The sequence below is a fragment of the Heliangelus exortis genome, chromosome 17 (genome assembly GCF_036169615.1).
Source record: "Heliangelus exortis chromosome 17, bHelExo1.hap1, whole genome shotgun sequence".
In the NCBI taxonomy this organism is placed as follows: domain Eukaryota; kingdom Metazoa; phylum Chordata; class Aves; order Apodiformes; family Trochilidae; genus Heliangelus; species Heliangelus exortis.
In genome coordinates, this window is record NC_092438.1 from 14675917 (window position 1) to 14691498 (window position 15582).

General features: G+C 48.6%; 1 protein-coding gene across 1 annotated transcript in view; it reads right to left on the reverse strand.

The window, feature by feature from the left end:
• RHBDF1 (rhomboid 5 homolog 1) overlaps positions 1-15541 on the reverse strand; it is a 58798-nt gene extending 43257 nt beyond the window's left edge. The window contains exon 1 of the mRNA XM_071761379.1: positions 13656-15541. Within this exon, the coding sequence (XP_071617480.1) occupies positions 13656-13657 (2 nt within the window). The 5' untranslated portion in view covers positions 13658-15541. The remainder of the gene's footprint in view (positions 1-13655) is intronic.
• Between the last annotated feature and the right edge of the window lie 41 nt (positions 15542-15582).

Consider the following 15582-nt stretch of genomic DNA (forward strand, 5'->3'; position numbering starts at 1 on the left):
AAACCAGGGGAAGGTAAGAAAGGGAGGAAACCCAAGAAGAAGGCAACTGTCAGTCTTGACTCCCACCCAAGCCCCCTGCATGTGTCACATTTTATTGCAAACATTTCTTACAAGAGGTCTGCAGTTGGAGCAAATGATCCCAGTGCAGTGACACGGGTTAGCCCCAGCCAACCTACAAATATCTGCCTTGCTTGTCTTCCCTTTTTCCTGGCACCCGAAGCATTTTGACATCATCTGGAGCTTCCTACTGCTTCAGGACCTCCAAGGCCCCAAAGCCATTCACAAAACTCCTAAGTCACTCTCTGGAAAACTTTTGGGTGTAAGTGTGACCAAGGTGTCCTCCTCTCAGAGCCTCAGCTAAGGCAGACTGTCTGCCCCAGAGACCTGTTCCTTCTTCCACTGGATGCAGCAATTGGACCAGTGAATATGGTCAAAGCTTCAACCATACAGAAAGCAGAAGGCCAGCCTCCCAAAGGGTTTCATAAAACACAGCATGTCTTTGCTACAAAGCCCCTGGATTCCAAGTTGTCCACAAAAGAAAGATCTGTACAAAATACCTAAGCCTTTCCAAAAAAACCCAACCACCCCACAAATGTTTGGACACAGACCCTTTTGAATGTAACATACAGAAACTTCTCCAAAAACTGGGTGGAGAATTGTTTTGGAAAAGGGCAAAACCTTCCAAACAGCTTGCTTCCAAAATCCCCCTCGGAGCCCTGTGGAGGAGATGGACAGATGTTTTGCTGGATTCTCAGTGAAATCCCTCAGGGAACACACAGTCATCCGGGAAAGGGCAGATCTGGAGCTTGGCTGCCCCAATCCAAGTCCTCCTGGAGCAGAGAGGCTGCAGGAAGAGGGCCCAGCTGGCTGGGCTCATCACTGGGCTCTGCAGCTTCCCTGGAGTGGAGGCTTCCCTGGGCTCCAACATCCACGCTTTGGATCACAGCCCTCAGTGCCAGCAAGCAAAAGAAGCTGCTCAATGTCTCGGCCCTATTCTCCCCTGAATAAAGCCTCGCAGGAAAGGGAAGGGATCATTTCATTTCTTAAAGGGCAGCTGACTCCCCTCTAAATGGCCACATTCTTGTCCCTCTTGCAGAGTGTGCCTGGTGCCAGACGTGGTCACAAAGGCGTATTCAGGGCTTTTTCCTTCCTACACATTCAGGAGTTGAAAGCCAGTTTGGTACAAACTCCCCCAAATGACTTATTCAGCAGCTGCCCGCCAGCTTCCTGTTTGCAGAGAGGGGGGGGCTGGAACTGGGGCACGAGCCCCCACCCCATACACACTGCTGGGGGGAGACCCAGCTCCTCCAGCCATCCCCGAGCCTGGCAGTGTGTCAGCCTTCACTGGTGGGGCTCAACTTGGGCAAAGACCCTATCACCAGCCTGGCCTTTTCACCTCTGCTTTTGGTTTCATCACCAAACTGGCTTTTTCTTGAGGTCGCTGGTCCCTGGGACACGTTCCAGCTGTAATGAGGATCCTTTCCCCAGTAACTAATTCCTGCTCTCGCCAAGGGAAAGGAGCAAACACTCAGCCTCAAGCTACTGAGCACTGAGGGCAGCCAGCTCCTACCCTTGCCAGCAGCCATGGAAGTGATTATCCTCCCTGGGATCAAGAGCCTCAATGTCTTGCGTAAAAACCTACAGGAAGACATTGGGAAAACGGGAACAAAGCTGCCCTTGAGCTCCTGGCTCCATTTATAGCAGGAAATCAGGCAAAATGGCTCAGCTTTGCTCAACACAAAGCCACCTTCACAGTGGCACCCGCAGATCCTTCCTTGTATGCTCTCAGCTCCATCCTGCTTTGGGGAAGTACAGGAAACACCAGGGCATGGAGCTGGCCAGGTGTTTTCCAGCTGGGAGCTGAGCTTCCAGGAATGGACTGGAGTGGCAGGGTGTCCCTGCTGGGGACATCACAGGTTCACCAAGAAGAAACCTCTGGGTCTGTGCAAGCTCACAGGAAAACCACTGTCTGCTGTGAGAGGGGCAGTGGTGGCTCCTGGGTGCAGGAGGAAGCAGCCAGGATGTTTTCTCAAGTTTTCTCAAGGCTGGCCTTTGGTTACGTGGTTTCTTCACCATCTGTGGCTTCAGCATGACTGCCAGCTCTATGGTTTCTCCTCTCAGCCTCCTACATGGCTTTTTGCTGCAAAATGTCCCTGCAGTGTCTGTGATCCCCGTGGCCACGCTTGCTGCTCAGCTCACAGGGAGGAACAGAGAAAATCTTCATGTCTGTGACGTCTCCATCCATGTACAACTTACCTTGTGCAAGAGACAGCCTCTTGAGAGCATGCCACAGCCTGTGGGGAAGGATCCCTGTGCTAATGGAAACAGGCAGATTTCTTCCACAGTGCCACCGTCATTTCCACTCGTGTGTTATAAAGGAGCAGGCTGGGTCCTCGTGGCCTTTCTCACCAGGCTGGTGGTACCAGAAAGCAGGATTTTGCTCCAGTGACCCCATGCTCCTTCATGGTTGCAGGAACCACACTGGTAAGCTCAGGCTGTGCTCAGATGTAATTATTTAATCAGAAACATGCTGATATGCTGACCACAGGTGATAATTCGCAGCAGGTCAGCGGCGAAGGAGCTCAGATGTGGGTGCCTGGCAGCAAGAGGATCTTTCCTCTTCACTGAGCATTTGCTCTTTCAGCCGTAGCTATTTGGACATGAGCAAAAGTGTCACACCAGACCCTGGCTGCAGGCCACCAACCCTGCCATACTGCAGCAGAATGGGGCTGGAGGAGCCTGGGGCTGGGACACCAGTGCTGGGCTCCCCATCGTGTTCTGCCACAAGGTGCTCCTGAGATGAGGGTCAGAAATGGCTCTGCCACGGGGTGCTCCTGAGATGAGGGTCAGAAATGGCTCTGCCACGAGGTGCTCCGGAGATGAGGGTCAGAAATGGCTCTGGCAGGAGCAGCAAGCACTGCCAAGGGGGGATTAGGACAGGAATGTGAAAGGATTTGATGGCTCAGACACCAGAGACACGGGCACTGCATGTGGGTGCTCACATCTCCTGGGCCAGAGCTGCTGCCCTGGGAGAGAGGAGACATCTCAGCACTGTTAGGTTGGAAAGTGTGGATCCCTCCTTCCTGGAAATGGGCCTATTCCCACCATGCATTCCATGTGCTTGCTGTGGAGACCCCAAGTGGTTTTGTGCCATGGCTGAGCTGAAATTTGGACCTAGTTGCAGGTGCAGCTGGAGGTGACTGCTGAAGGAGGATCCTTGGGGTAATGCTCCGAGGCTCAGGTCTGCATCCATCCTTTGGGAATCAGCCTCACTGGGATCCCAGTGGTGGCACAGCTGGGATGTGTGGGAGGGAACCCTGGCTCCTAGGGGCCTGCATCTCCAGCATGACAGCTCTTCAGCCTGGGTGCTGAGCTGAGATTCACCATCACATCTTAGGCACATACACAACCCAGCAGCCTCTATACACTCCTAGGTGCAGACACTGCTGGTGCCAATTCCAAAGGAGTATTTCCAGAAAAATCTCTTTGGCAATGTAAATTCTCAGTGATCCCCAGAAGAATCAAACCCAATCATTTAAATCCCTCCAGAAGAAGCCTCTGAAGGGCAGGAGGGTGCCAGCACAGCACTGGGGACCAGGGCAGACAGACAGAGCACAGCATCCCGTGCTGCTGACTCAGCCTCAGCCATCACAAAGTCTGAATAATCTTAATAATCTTGTTGCACATCATCACACCAATGGAGCCAGCACAGGAGGTGAGCAGTGTTGCAAGCAAGGCCAGGTTTCCACAGTAGCTGCTGGGTTCTTACAGCCACTGATTCAGCTAAAAGGATGTTCCGCCCCGGGGCTGGGCAATTACAAATTTAGCAGCTAGAGTTATACCTCCATAAATATCTTTGTGGTAACCTTTCTCCTTGCATCTGGGAAGAGACCAAACAGGAAATCTCAGGTAGAAATGGGAAACAAAACCTTGTAATTTGAGTCATCAGTCATATGGTAAAGTTAGGAAAGGAGTTACAAAGGAGCTTGTCTCTGGCAGTGCTTCTAGAAATACAAGCAGCAGTTTCTTCTGGTTTCCTGGAAATCTTGTATTTGAACTTGCTCTTAATGTTCCTGCTGGAAAAGGAATAAAATCTGACCTACTTTTGAGCAAAAGAGTAACTGGGATCAGAGTCCCAAAACAGGCCTAGGCATAGATGGTTCCTTGGTGCTTGCTGAAGCTGGCTGGTTGATGCAATGAGATAATGTTTCTCTGGAAGAATTTCAAATAAAGACTTTCTGTAACCAGAGCTTCAAATAAAATTATCTGCCTTGTTGTTCAGGGCTAAAGGGTCCATCTCAACATTGAAAGGCAGCTGTGTTTTCTCTCTAGGGCTTCAGTTTTGCCATAGATTTTAAAAAAGCACAACCCTGGTAACCAAACTGGTGAGGAGCCACTGCTCAAAGTGAAGTCAGACTCTGCAATCAGCCCTCACAAACAGTGGATTTTCTGCCCTTTTGAAAAATAACTCTTTTCAGATGTACAACTGGGAATTTGCCAAGCTCCTCCAGATATTTCCCCAGAGATCCGGATGGTACCAGAAGACATGGAAAATAAGATAATGTCATTCTTAAAAAAGATTGTTGACACTTGCTGGAAAGTACCCTCATTGTATGAGTGCAGTTTGGGTGCTCACAGGGAACAGAGGCTGTTGTGCTGAGCTGGAGGGACTCGTGTGGGGCTGCATGTGTCCGTGGGTCCTCAAGCTGCCCACTCTCACTGGAGGGGATGAGAAGCACGTTCTAAAGCAGCACAGTGATTTTCTTTGGCTAAAGCATTGTTAAAATGAAAATCCAACCAGCCACACAGCACCCAGCAAGCCCCTGCCTCAGCCCTCATCCCGAGAGCTGCTGCCCCGTGGACAGAAATGCCCCAAATCTGCCATCTGCTTTGGGTGAGGAGTCCCAGGGAAAGAGGGTTTGGAAAAAGTTGCCACTCAGTTTCACAATGAAGACCAGATTTTCAAGAATTTTCAGTGAAAGGAAATTCCAACGCATCTGGAAACTAATTTTGGAAAACAGAAATCTTTCCATCCCTTGGGGTGAGGGTGAGCACTACCCCCAGCACAGCTTGGAGCACAGGGGGTCCTGGCCAGCCAAGGAAACCTCCTGGTGTCCTGGGGAGCACCTGGGGGAGATGTCTCATCAGCCCCAGGATAATTTCCCTTGGTAGCACCCACCTCACATTTCTGTCTGTAGATCTCATTTCAGTCTTGGACAAAAAACCAGAACAAGCCCAAGCCCTGGAAAGCACTTGCTCAGTGCCACAGTAAGCTTGGCAGGCTTTGAGAGGAAAAGCCACACCACTCCCCTGCCTCTCCAACTTCTCCAACAAAATGTTCCTGGAGCCCCTGAGGATGCAGACACATGGTTTAGCAGGGCTTTGGGAGCAGAGGAGCAGCCCAGCAGCACCAGCAGCCCATCCAGACCTCTCAGACTCCATGACCAGTACCAGAGCACAGCCCCAGCTCCTGGTGGGCAGCGCTGAGGGTCTGAACCCCTCTCTGGCTGCCAGAGCAGAGGAGCTGAGGGCTTGGCTCATCTCCCTCTGTGGGAGGGAGCAGGGATGGTTGGTAGCCTAAAGGCCACAGCTAGCCCTCACCCCCCATGGCCTGCTGCAGCCCCCAGGAATGTCCCATGGGATAATGATAGCCCAGTGGAATCTGAGTGCCCACCAGCCTGCTGCAATGCTGCTTGTGAAACACTGTTCCTGGCACCATCACCAGCTAAACCCCAAACCATAACACTGCAGGGAGAGCCTGCCTGATTCCCAGAAATGCCAGCAATGGATGAGGCACTGGATTTTTCTCACACACCCACACACAAGCTTAGAAGAGGAAAAGCTAAATCCAAAGGCAGAAGCTATCAGTGGTGGTCGCCTAAACCCTACCTAAGTGTTCAGCCTGGAGCAGCTGCTCTCTCCTGAGACATCAAGTGCTCCCAAGGCTTTTCTCAGGAGCTTTCTCCTGGGCTCTGATCACAGCCTCTCCTCAGCTGATGGAGGGGAAGGATGACCCATGCTGGTGGAGAAGGTTCTGACACTCAGCTGAAATGTTCCTGCTGTGTTGCAAGGAGAAGAACTCATTGTGAAACTGAGAAATCAGAGTTTCTCCAGGCATTATTCTCATTAGGCTCTGGTTATTTTTACTCCGTATCATATGTTGGAAACACAACTTTAAAACCACACTGGAGCAGCCAAGATAAATACTGTAATAACCCTGAAAATAGGGTTAGTGAATTTAGTGGCTAACAACAACATTTCCAGCAAACCCAGAGGGACTAATTGCCATGCTGCTTGGCACCAGCTGAACACCAGGAGAGTCAGGGATGAATCTGCAGCCCTTGACAGAAGCTCGTGGCTATCTGGGGCCATCAGCAGAAGCACCCTTGTAGCCCCTGTGAATGATGAGTCTGAAGCCACTCAGATAAACCCTGTCAAGCCCCAGAAACAAATTCTTTACAACAGCTTCTATAATCATGCATATCACTACAGTGGGGCTCATAAATTTTCCAGCAAACCAGTAATTATGGCCAGTGGGAAGGAGGCCAGTGGCAAAGGGCCCAGAGTAGCTTGGGAATCCTGGGCTCCCTTGCAGCTCATGCTGGGACCAGGAAGGAGCAGCACTGAGCCCTTCCTGACCAAGGTCCCCCAGTGCCATGGCACTGAGCAGCTCTGCAAGCCCACAAGAGCTGTGGATCTGCAAGCATTTGACATCAGTGGGGTTGATCCAGGTTTATTTCTCCTGGGCCACGTGGTAGGACCCTGTACCAGGCCTGAGCTACATTCTCACACTGAGACACTGAGCTTTGGCAAAAGCCTGGGGGAAAAAATCCCTTCTTGTTCCCAAAATATCACACATCTACAGAGAGCTAGTCTGGCAGACCCCCAGTTACATGAGCACAGGTTTGGGAGGATCAGGATTTAACTTAGCTCCAACTTTACACAGAGTTTAGAGCTTATTTGACAGCCACAGAATTCCTGCTCATCTTAAAACCTGTGTGCTGATTTCTGTTGTCCCTGTGATGCCCTCCACCACCCTGTCCCTTTTTCCCAGGGGGACCTGGTGCTCCCTGGAGGGCACAGAGCTGCTCTCTCCCTGCAGCCAGTTGAGTGATAACCCCACACCAGCTGCAGCCCTGCATCCAGTTTGTGATGTGAGACCCACCTGCAGGACAGGGCAGCAGGAACCCCCAGGGACTCCCAGGACAGCTCCTGGGCACTGGGGAGCCTTCACAACTGGGTTTCTGAGGCTACCTGGGCAGAGAAGCTCCTTGAGAAAGCCCCTGGAGATGCCCAGCAGCAAAAAGACCACAGGAGGCAGCTTCCAGGGTCCCACGTGTTCCATGGGGCTGAAACTCATTCCACCTGGAGCAGAGCTCTCTGCAGAAAACTTAAAAAATATTTTGTCCAGACAAGTTACCCCAACTTGTGCAGAGTAACACTCTCCTTCAAGGCGAGTGAGAGGTTTTGATCCCAGAGCTGGATGAGAAGTGCCTGTGGTGCACATTTTCCACACCCCCTTTAGCAAACACCTGCTGGCTGCTCCACAAGGACACCTGGGAAGTCCCCAGCCCTGGCATGCTGTCTGCACAGCTCCCAGGGGGTTCTGACAAAAAGGGATTTTCCTGCACACATCCCAAGCAATTTTCACAGTACTGGGATGGTTAAAGACAAATTTTGGAGCTTTGGGGTTTGTTTTTTGTTTTTTTTTGTTCTGCTTAGCTTCCTGTGGCCTGCAAATGCAGTGTCCCTTTGGTACCTGTCCTGAGCTTTGGAGGCACGAGTCCCACAGACACCAGCTGGGTAAAATGCTGCTCAGCACACAGGTTCTTTCATCCCTCAGGTTTTTGGCTCCTGCAGCCCAGAAGCCCATTTCTTTCTCCCTGTGGAACATCTCCACCTCCCAGCACTGTGGCTGTGATCCCATGTGGCTGGTCCCACACCCCTCTCTGGTGGTGTCCTCCCCTTTTCCCACAGCTCTGAAACCTTCCTCCAGGCCATCCCAAAACCAGCTTGATTTCTTTCCATTTTTAGAGGCCAGCCAGGCTGAAAACTCATCTGCCAGGCAGTTCCTCCTGGCAGCAGAGATCCAGGTGCCAAAGTCAGAGGACTCTGGGAGCACCTCTCCATGCCACGGGGGATAATTCCTGAAGGAGAGCAGGCATGGGAGCTCAGCTTGGTTTGTTCCTGATCACACTGAATCCTGGGTATACAGATTATCCCAAACCAGTGGGATCAGCCACACGCACGGTCTTCTCCTGGGAAAGGGCAGCCCAAGAGCCAGGATGACAGGGCAGGCCACTCACAGTAGCATTTCCTTTCTCATGATCACTCAGTTTATGTTTGATTAGACCAGGAGTGTTTTTTTAACTTCAATCAGTCAGCCTGGGAAAATAATGCAGCAGATCTCCAAAGTCTCCAGCTAACTGCTGCTGAAAGCACTCGTGAGGGCTCATCTAATCCACAGAAATTGCTCCAGACAGACAGCACTGACTCCAAAAATGTATTGTACAACAGTTAATCTTCTAACCCTCTCTGCTGAAAAAAATAAACTCAGCTCCAAAAGGCTTGTAATGAATTTAGCAATGCCTGTGTGAGGTGTGTAAATAACACCCCAGCTCTTTGGCACTGCAGCACACACACCCAGCTCTTGTGCTTCTCCTACAAACCTGTCATCACACACACCACCCCAGCTGGCAAACCCTCTGCCTTTTTTTTTTTTCTTTTTTTTCCTCCCCAGATGTTTCAATCACCATTTTGAAGCTGACATCTGGAGAAGTGATGCTGCAAAAATGCTACACATCAGCAGGCCAAGCATGGGATATGCTATGGAAATTAAAACATAAATCAGAGCTTCCCTTCTCACTCCCTGTGGCTTCCTGCCCTCACCAGGTCCTTGTAACCCCCAGGAGCAGCCCGAGGTGTAGTCTGATCCCTCTCTGCCACCTCCTCTGAGTGACCAGAGTCACTCTCAAGCATCACAGCAGCCCTTGTCCATTTTGCCCTTTTCATCTCACACAAAGGTGGACAGAAAAGCAAACCAAATATGTTTGCTGCATTAAGATGTTTTCCAATATTTTTGTCTCTGTTGATGCAGAGGTATTTTCCTGCAGCTCAGACCAAAATAGAAAACCCAAACCCCAGCTCTGGTCACTTTATTTACACGAGCACAAATTCAGGAATTCTGACTTACTCCAAAATATCTTTGGTTTCCCTGTATCACTACAAATTTGTTAAGAGCAGGAGTGGGTAGCCCACAATCCCACTGAAGACACAATTACCAGTTTCAGTTGAAGGAACCACCACAGCTCACAAAACAGCAAGACAACCCCTGCTGCACGTTCAGAAATACATCAGCAGAGAGAGAAAAAAAAAAAAAAAGGTAAGTAGGAAAAAAACATCGGCTAAGCAAACGTGATAAATTTTCAGGAAGTAGAAGAAATAAATTGGGAGCTCAGCTATTTTGAAAGCTATTCCTATTTTTTCAGGGAATATTTATATTGGGTCTGTCTTCCTATCTTTCCTGCCAAAACTCTGCTTCTCACCACGTGACGATGTGTTCCAACACGAGGCCAGAAGGGATCCACATTCTGACTAAAGCAAGACTGATGTGCATGTTGGACACACATCATTTCCCTTCCGTGAGGCTGCCTGGAGAAGGACAAGCAAGGTTCAGCTGATTGCAGGCAGATGTGGTGCCCAGCACCTCACCCAGCTGCCAGGCTAGAAACTGAAACAAGGCTCTGCCAGGCAGCCACCTGCAGTAGGGAAAGGGGATTCCTACCTGGAAAGGGAGCAAAATTCACAGCCCAACTGGGGAATAATTATATTATCCTATAGGAATACAATCTGCTCCTGATTTCAGTTCTTGCTTGTCCTCTTTTTGAGCAGGAGGGTGAGCAGATGAGGCAGAACCAGACCCAGCAGTGGTGGTTAAATCAGCTCCTGCCTGAGGGTCAAGACCTTTGGTTAGGGCAGGCAGGCTCTGGAGAGTGCTGATTTCCTTATAATCACCCCAAACTGCACAGGAATGAGAGGAGGCAATAGCATGGCTTGACACAGAAGGTGTCTTGGGTTTAATCTTGATTATCTAGCCAAGGACATGTGAAAGATGGTTCAGAGAGACCTGGAGGTCTTGGAAGAGCTGGAGCCCAGTCACCATCTTTGGCCAATTTCACAATCTGTTGCTCAGTAGAGATGATGATTCCTTAAGCACTTGATTTACCTCAAAGCCTACTAAAAACACTTGCATAGAGATCCAGCTGATGCTGCCAAAAAGCATTCCAAGTGAGTTTGGAGGAATTTGCTACCTCAAACAAGATGCTCCCCAAGCAAAGGGACTCGTACTCGTTTTTCATTATTAATTAATTGTATAGTAATCATTAAACCAAACACCATTTTATTAGTCAGAGCATGATTTTTTTTTTTTCTTTTACATTCCTAAAGTAAAATCCACAGCAAAGCTGCAACACAGACCTGTCTTGACTAATGTAAGGGTAAGGACAGAGATACTAAAAATGAGTGAGCAGTGCAGAAAGCATTAGTGATTTACATGCAAAAAAGCCAAGTTCACCTACACTGTCTGTATTCCCCCAGACAGTTTTTTCCCTGGGAATATCTGAGTTCCCATCTCTTCAAAAGGAGGAGTTTATTTTCAGTGGCAGTTCTTGGAACTGGAACACGAAGTTCAATGCCAAATGAAAAATTGATATGCAGAGGGTGAACCCCACTGCCTTCCAGTTACTCAAATTCTCACCCCACAGCTCCTGCCCATGAGTTTCTGAGAAGTGCTGCAGTGGCAAAGATCACACCAAACCTTAGGGATTTGTCTGAAGACAGAAGGTACAAGAACACTTTCTGTTAAATGGGAGCCCAGACAGGAACAGGAGATCCATCATGTTGAAGCTGTCCTTTGAGCAGTGGAACAAAGCACAGCTCCCAGGCTCCTCCGTTCCCTTTTCCTTCTTTTCCACAAGGATTTCTGCCTCCTCTTCTCCTCCTGAGGACCTGGCAGTGCTGCCTGCTCCCCTGTTCCACCCTAACACCCTACACCATCTACCTCCTGCGTCCCACAGGCAGCAAGTGCTGGTGGCCTGGAACACTTCAAACACTGCAAGCACATTCTTGTTTCTTTTTGAAGGAGAATCCTGATTTCAGATCTTTCCCCTCTACCTAGAAACTGGGTTTTATAAAATCCACAGGAACTCAGCCTCAAATTGAAAAGGAGACAGATACATAGAGAGTGCTGAGCATAAATTCTTACCCTGGGACAGAAGGTTAAACAAGAAACGTAGCAGCAATTGCAGTTACAAAGACTAAGCTTGAAATACAGTCCCCAAGAGAGGGGTGTCTGTCTCTTGCAGCATTTGTCATAATTCTTTTAACTTCTGAGGCTAAGCAGGACGGAGTTACGAGTGACTAGGAACATAATTAACTTGGAGTGAAAGCAGAGGTAACCTCTTTGTTGCCAGCACTGCCAGAGAGGCAGCAAAGCCTTCCTCAGGCTGGGTCCTCTGTGCCAACAATTCCAGTCAATGATTGCCCCTTGCAAAAAGCTTGTGACATACTCAGCCCAGTCACCTGCTTACAGCCCAAATGGTCTCAAGTTCTGCTATTTCCAGCTTAACTCTTGTGACCTTGTGAATGATATTCAATCCCAGCCTCTGTGCCATATCCTGCCAGGCAAACAACTTCAGGGCAGTTTTAGCAAGCAGTGCTATGTCATGCCTGTGGTCAGGGACACTGAGTGTGCCCAACCCTAAGTAATATGTTTCCTAAATTTGGGTGTCTGTGATAGCAACCAACAGGGGCTGGGTGGGCAGTTCTGTCTCACTGAAGAAGATTTGGGGGATTTTTGCTCTTTGAACACATTCTGAGCAGTGCCTGGGTGAATTCAGACTTACTAGAAGAGATCAGCTAAGCAGGATAAGCAAGGCAATGGTGTCCCCAAGGGCTGGGTGAGTCAGTGAACAGATCCACCAAGCAGAACCATCAACCTCCAACAGTTCCCAACTCCAAAATCTTACAGACAGCATGAAACCAGCTCCAGTATACAGTCATGTTTCTCCTAAATACTCCACCAGACCCAGTGGTTTGTGGCTCAGGAACTTCCTGAGTTGGTATCCACAGCACAAATGAGTTCCTCAGACTTTTTTTTTTTTTTTTTTTTTTTGGATCCTGCCACTTTCCAGGTCTTTGGTCACCCTTTCTTCACCAAGTTTTGAAAGGAGCCTCTAGGACAGAGTGTGACTGGGGGGTCCCACTCAGGACTTAAGCTTTGGGTCTCCTTTGGAAAATGTTCTGCAGGTTTCCCAGGGGAGCTATCAGGCTTTATCCCAGTACATACAGTGCAAGCATCTCTTCTGCAGAGTTCCCTGTGGTGGTTCCCAGTACACAACCAAATGATTCTTCTGTATTTACAAAGGGCACAGAATTACTGCTGTAAAAACAAATTATCATTTGCAGCTCAACTGCATCCTAATTTGAAGATTTTTCACCTATTCCAAGACACTGGTGGAGCTTATCTGAACTCCTGCTAGCAGCTGGCCTGTTGACACTGCAGAGAATGCAGGAAAATGGTTATTGCTCAGTGTGGTACCCTGAGCTCAGCTTTGCTGATGCATCTCATTTGTGCCTGCTGCTCCTCCCCCTCACTGCTCTGGGCTACACATGTCAAAGGTGATCCCTTGTTCTGTCCACACGGGATGGAGATGGCAGCAGCAAGAGATAGTGACCTCAGCCAGGGCAGGGAACTGGTTCCAGCACAGCTCTGCAAGCTACTGACTGGAAGAGTGGAGGGGAAAGGGCTCTGATGGAGAGAGGCAAGAATAAGGCTGGGGGCAAAGGGACAGTGGAATTTCTTAAAGTGGCTTTTCCCTGCACACTCAGCAGAGGGGCAGCGTGGGTGGATAATATGTGGATAACAGCTCCTGGGCATCCAGTGCTCCAGCTCTGCATCCATGCACACACACACACATGTTCCTGTACACACAAACCCCCCACACTCCTGTCTGCCATTTTCCTGTTCCAAATGACTTTTCAAGTCTACTTGCAGTAAGTTTCCTCTAGATGAAGGAATACTGAATAAACCATCTTTTACACCTTCAGCAAGAAACCACCCCATTCATAAAAGCCTGGCTGATGGCTTGGGCAGCCTCCTCATGCCTCCCAACCAGTTCAGCCAAGCTTTTGGTCTCCAGCTTCCCACTGCTCCTGCCCTGTGCAGCTGGGAGAGACCCCAGGCCTGGCTGCCCTTATGACACCACCAAACCAGTTTCACTGGGCTACCACATCAGTTCTGCAGACACACTGGGTCTGCCCTTTAGCCCAGCACTCTGCCCTGAGTGCTCAGTTTTTGCATTTGTGGCTCTGGCACTGAGCAGTCAGTAAAGCCAAGTATTTCTGTCTTGTCAGAGAATAAAAATGTCTTGCACAGAAAGCAGACTCAGAAGAACCCATTAATTTGTTACTAAGTGGGACTTGCCTGCCCTCTCTGGTCCAGAGCTGAGGCTCCCAGGATGGCTGCTCATTTCTGTGTTTCCCCACTCCATGCAGTACACTTGCCAGGATTCTTTGCACCCTGCATGCAAAGAGGGTGGAATGGTACCCACCATGGATGTCACCAAATTTAGAATAAAACATACACATCTACTTACATAAGGAGTAGAATGGGCCGGGCTCACAGGAGCAGACATTCCATCTGTGGCTCAGCTGGGGTGTGGGAGATACCAAAGCAGCCACGAGCACCTCTCCCTCCTAGGAGCTGCTCAGTTCTGGTACTAATTTGAGGGCTGTGTGTCCCTCAAACAGACTCTGATTGGAAATAGCTGTGAAAGGACACACAGAAGGAGGAAGCAGCAGCCAAGGATGTCAGGAGAGGCCAGGAGTGGATGTTGTAAAAACCTGGTGTTGTTTGGAGCATTTTCATCCCTGGGAATTCTTTGAGAGCTGGCTCATGAAACGTGGCAGCTGGCTGGCAAGAGCAGTGTGGCCATGAGAAGTGGCCAGGCAGTGGCTGCTGGCAGGGAACTGGCTCCAGGTCCCTTTCTAACTGGACAGAAGAGGCTTTCAGCAGCTGCCACTGGAGCTTCACTTGATATCTCACAGTGACAAAACCTGGACATCTGACCTGCTGTCCCCACGGAACAGGGATGGGATGGCAGCAGCCTGCATGTCCTGGGAGCTCTCAGGAACCACTCTGCAAACACAGTTTTGGCTCCAAGAAAAGCCTAGCACACTGTGTGCATCCACTGTGCTGCAGGGTCTCCAAAATCAGATTTTCTAACCACGGATTCCAAGTCATTCCTCTTAAAAAAAAAAAAAAAAAAAAGAAAAAGTTTTTTCCCAGTAGAGAGGGCAACTTTAATGTTCCCCAGCAGATCAGCTTTTACAAGAGGCTATTTTGGATGTTGGTTCTGTAACAGTGAAGTTATTGGACAAATGAAGGCCATGCATATGCTGAAGCTTGGAGCATTTCACATTCCTCAGGTGCTGAAAGCTTTAAATACTTCCTTTGGGTATGAAATAGATCTGCTGTAAAAGAAGCCAGCATTCCTGACAGTGCCCATCCCACAGACTCCCACAGGAGAAAGTCTGCAAAGCTGAACTAGTCTGACCCCAGGAAATCCTTCCCACATCTTTCATTCTTGCTTAAGCCTCTCCTTTAATATTCAGAATTTGCTGAAAGGCCAGTTTGATGCTTGGTTATCTTCCTCTTCATGCACTTTCTTGGTCTTCCTTTCTTATATTAATACCATATTAAAGCTGGGATGTGAACTATGCAAGCCAGGAAGTCCAAAATGCTCTTTCAGAAACACTTCACTTAGCCAACAGTGTTAATGATTTTTAAAAACTTCACTTGTTGTCTTATCTAATAACACAAATGGCTGATTTCAGACTGGAGCTCAGTGACTTTATGCAGCCAGCAGGTAATATCTCTGCAGAGTCCAAATTCTTGTGAGCTTATCTTTGTCCATTTTAATTAAAAAATCACACAGATCTCCAATTAAAGTATTGATGTATTTAAGATGTATATATGTTTCCTTCCTGGTTTTTTTTTTTTACACCACTGCAGTAGTAGTGCCATCGTGCTTCACAGAAATTATTTAAGAGCTTTTCAGTGCAGTCTTGGATTCCAAAGTACATTAGCTGTTTCTTCATGGTCAAAAAGAATTAATATTGTGTAACAGACTCTAAATTTGCTCCATTCATAGTTGGTTTGGGGATTTATTTTTTTTTTTAATCTTCCTACTAACCAGGAATAGTAAATTTTGCAAATTCTGGATATAGTTCAAGGTTTACAGGACTCCCAAAGCTTTTTATCCAGCTTTCTCACATTCAAGCTCCCTCAGTCCTCATTTCTGCCTCCATAAGAACACTCTCAGCCACTCGTACACCAGCTGAACCTGCAAAAATGTTTGTCTCCTAAAATTTTAGTTTGCAGTTCATTCTTCTCCCTTGCAAATTTATGAATGGGGTAGACACCAAGTCCTGCTGCTTGCTTTGTGTGGCTGCCTTCTAGCTGCTGCTGTCCTAGCTTGGGACTGTATTTTATTATATAAATTATAGTAAATCCATTTTGTT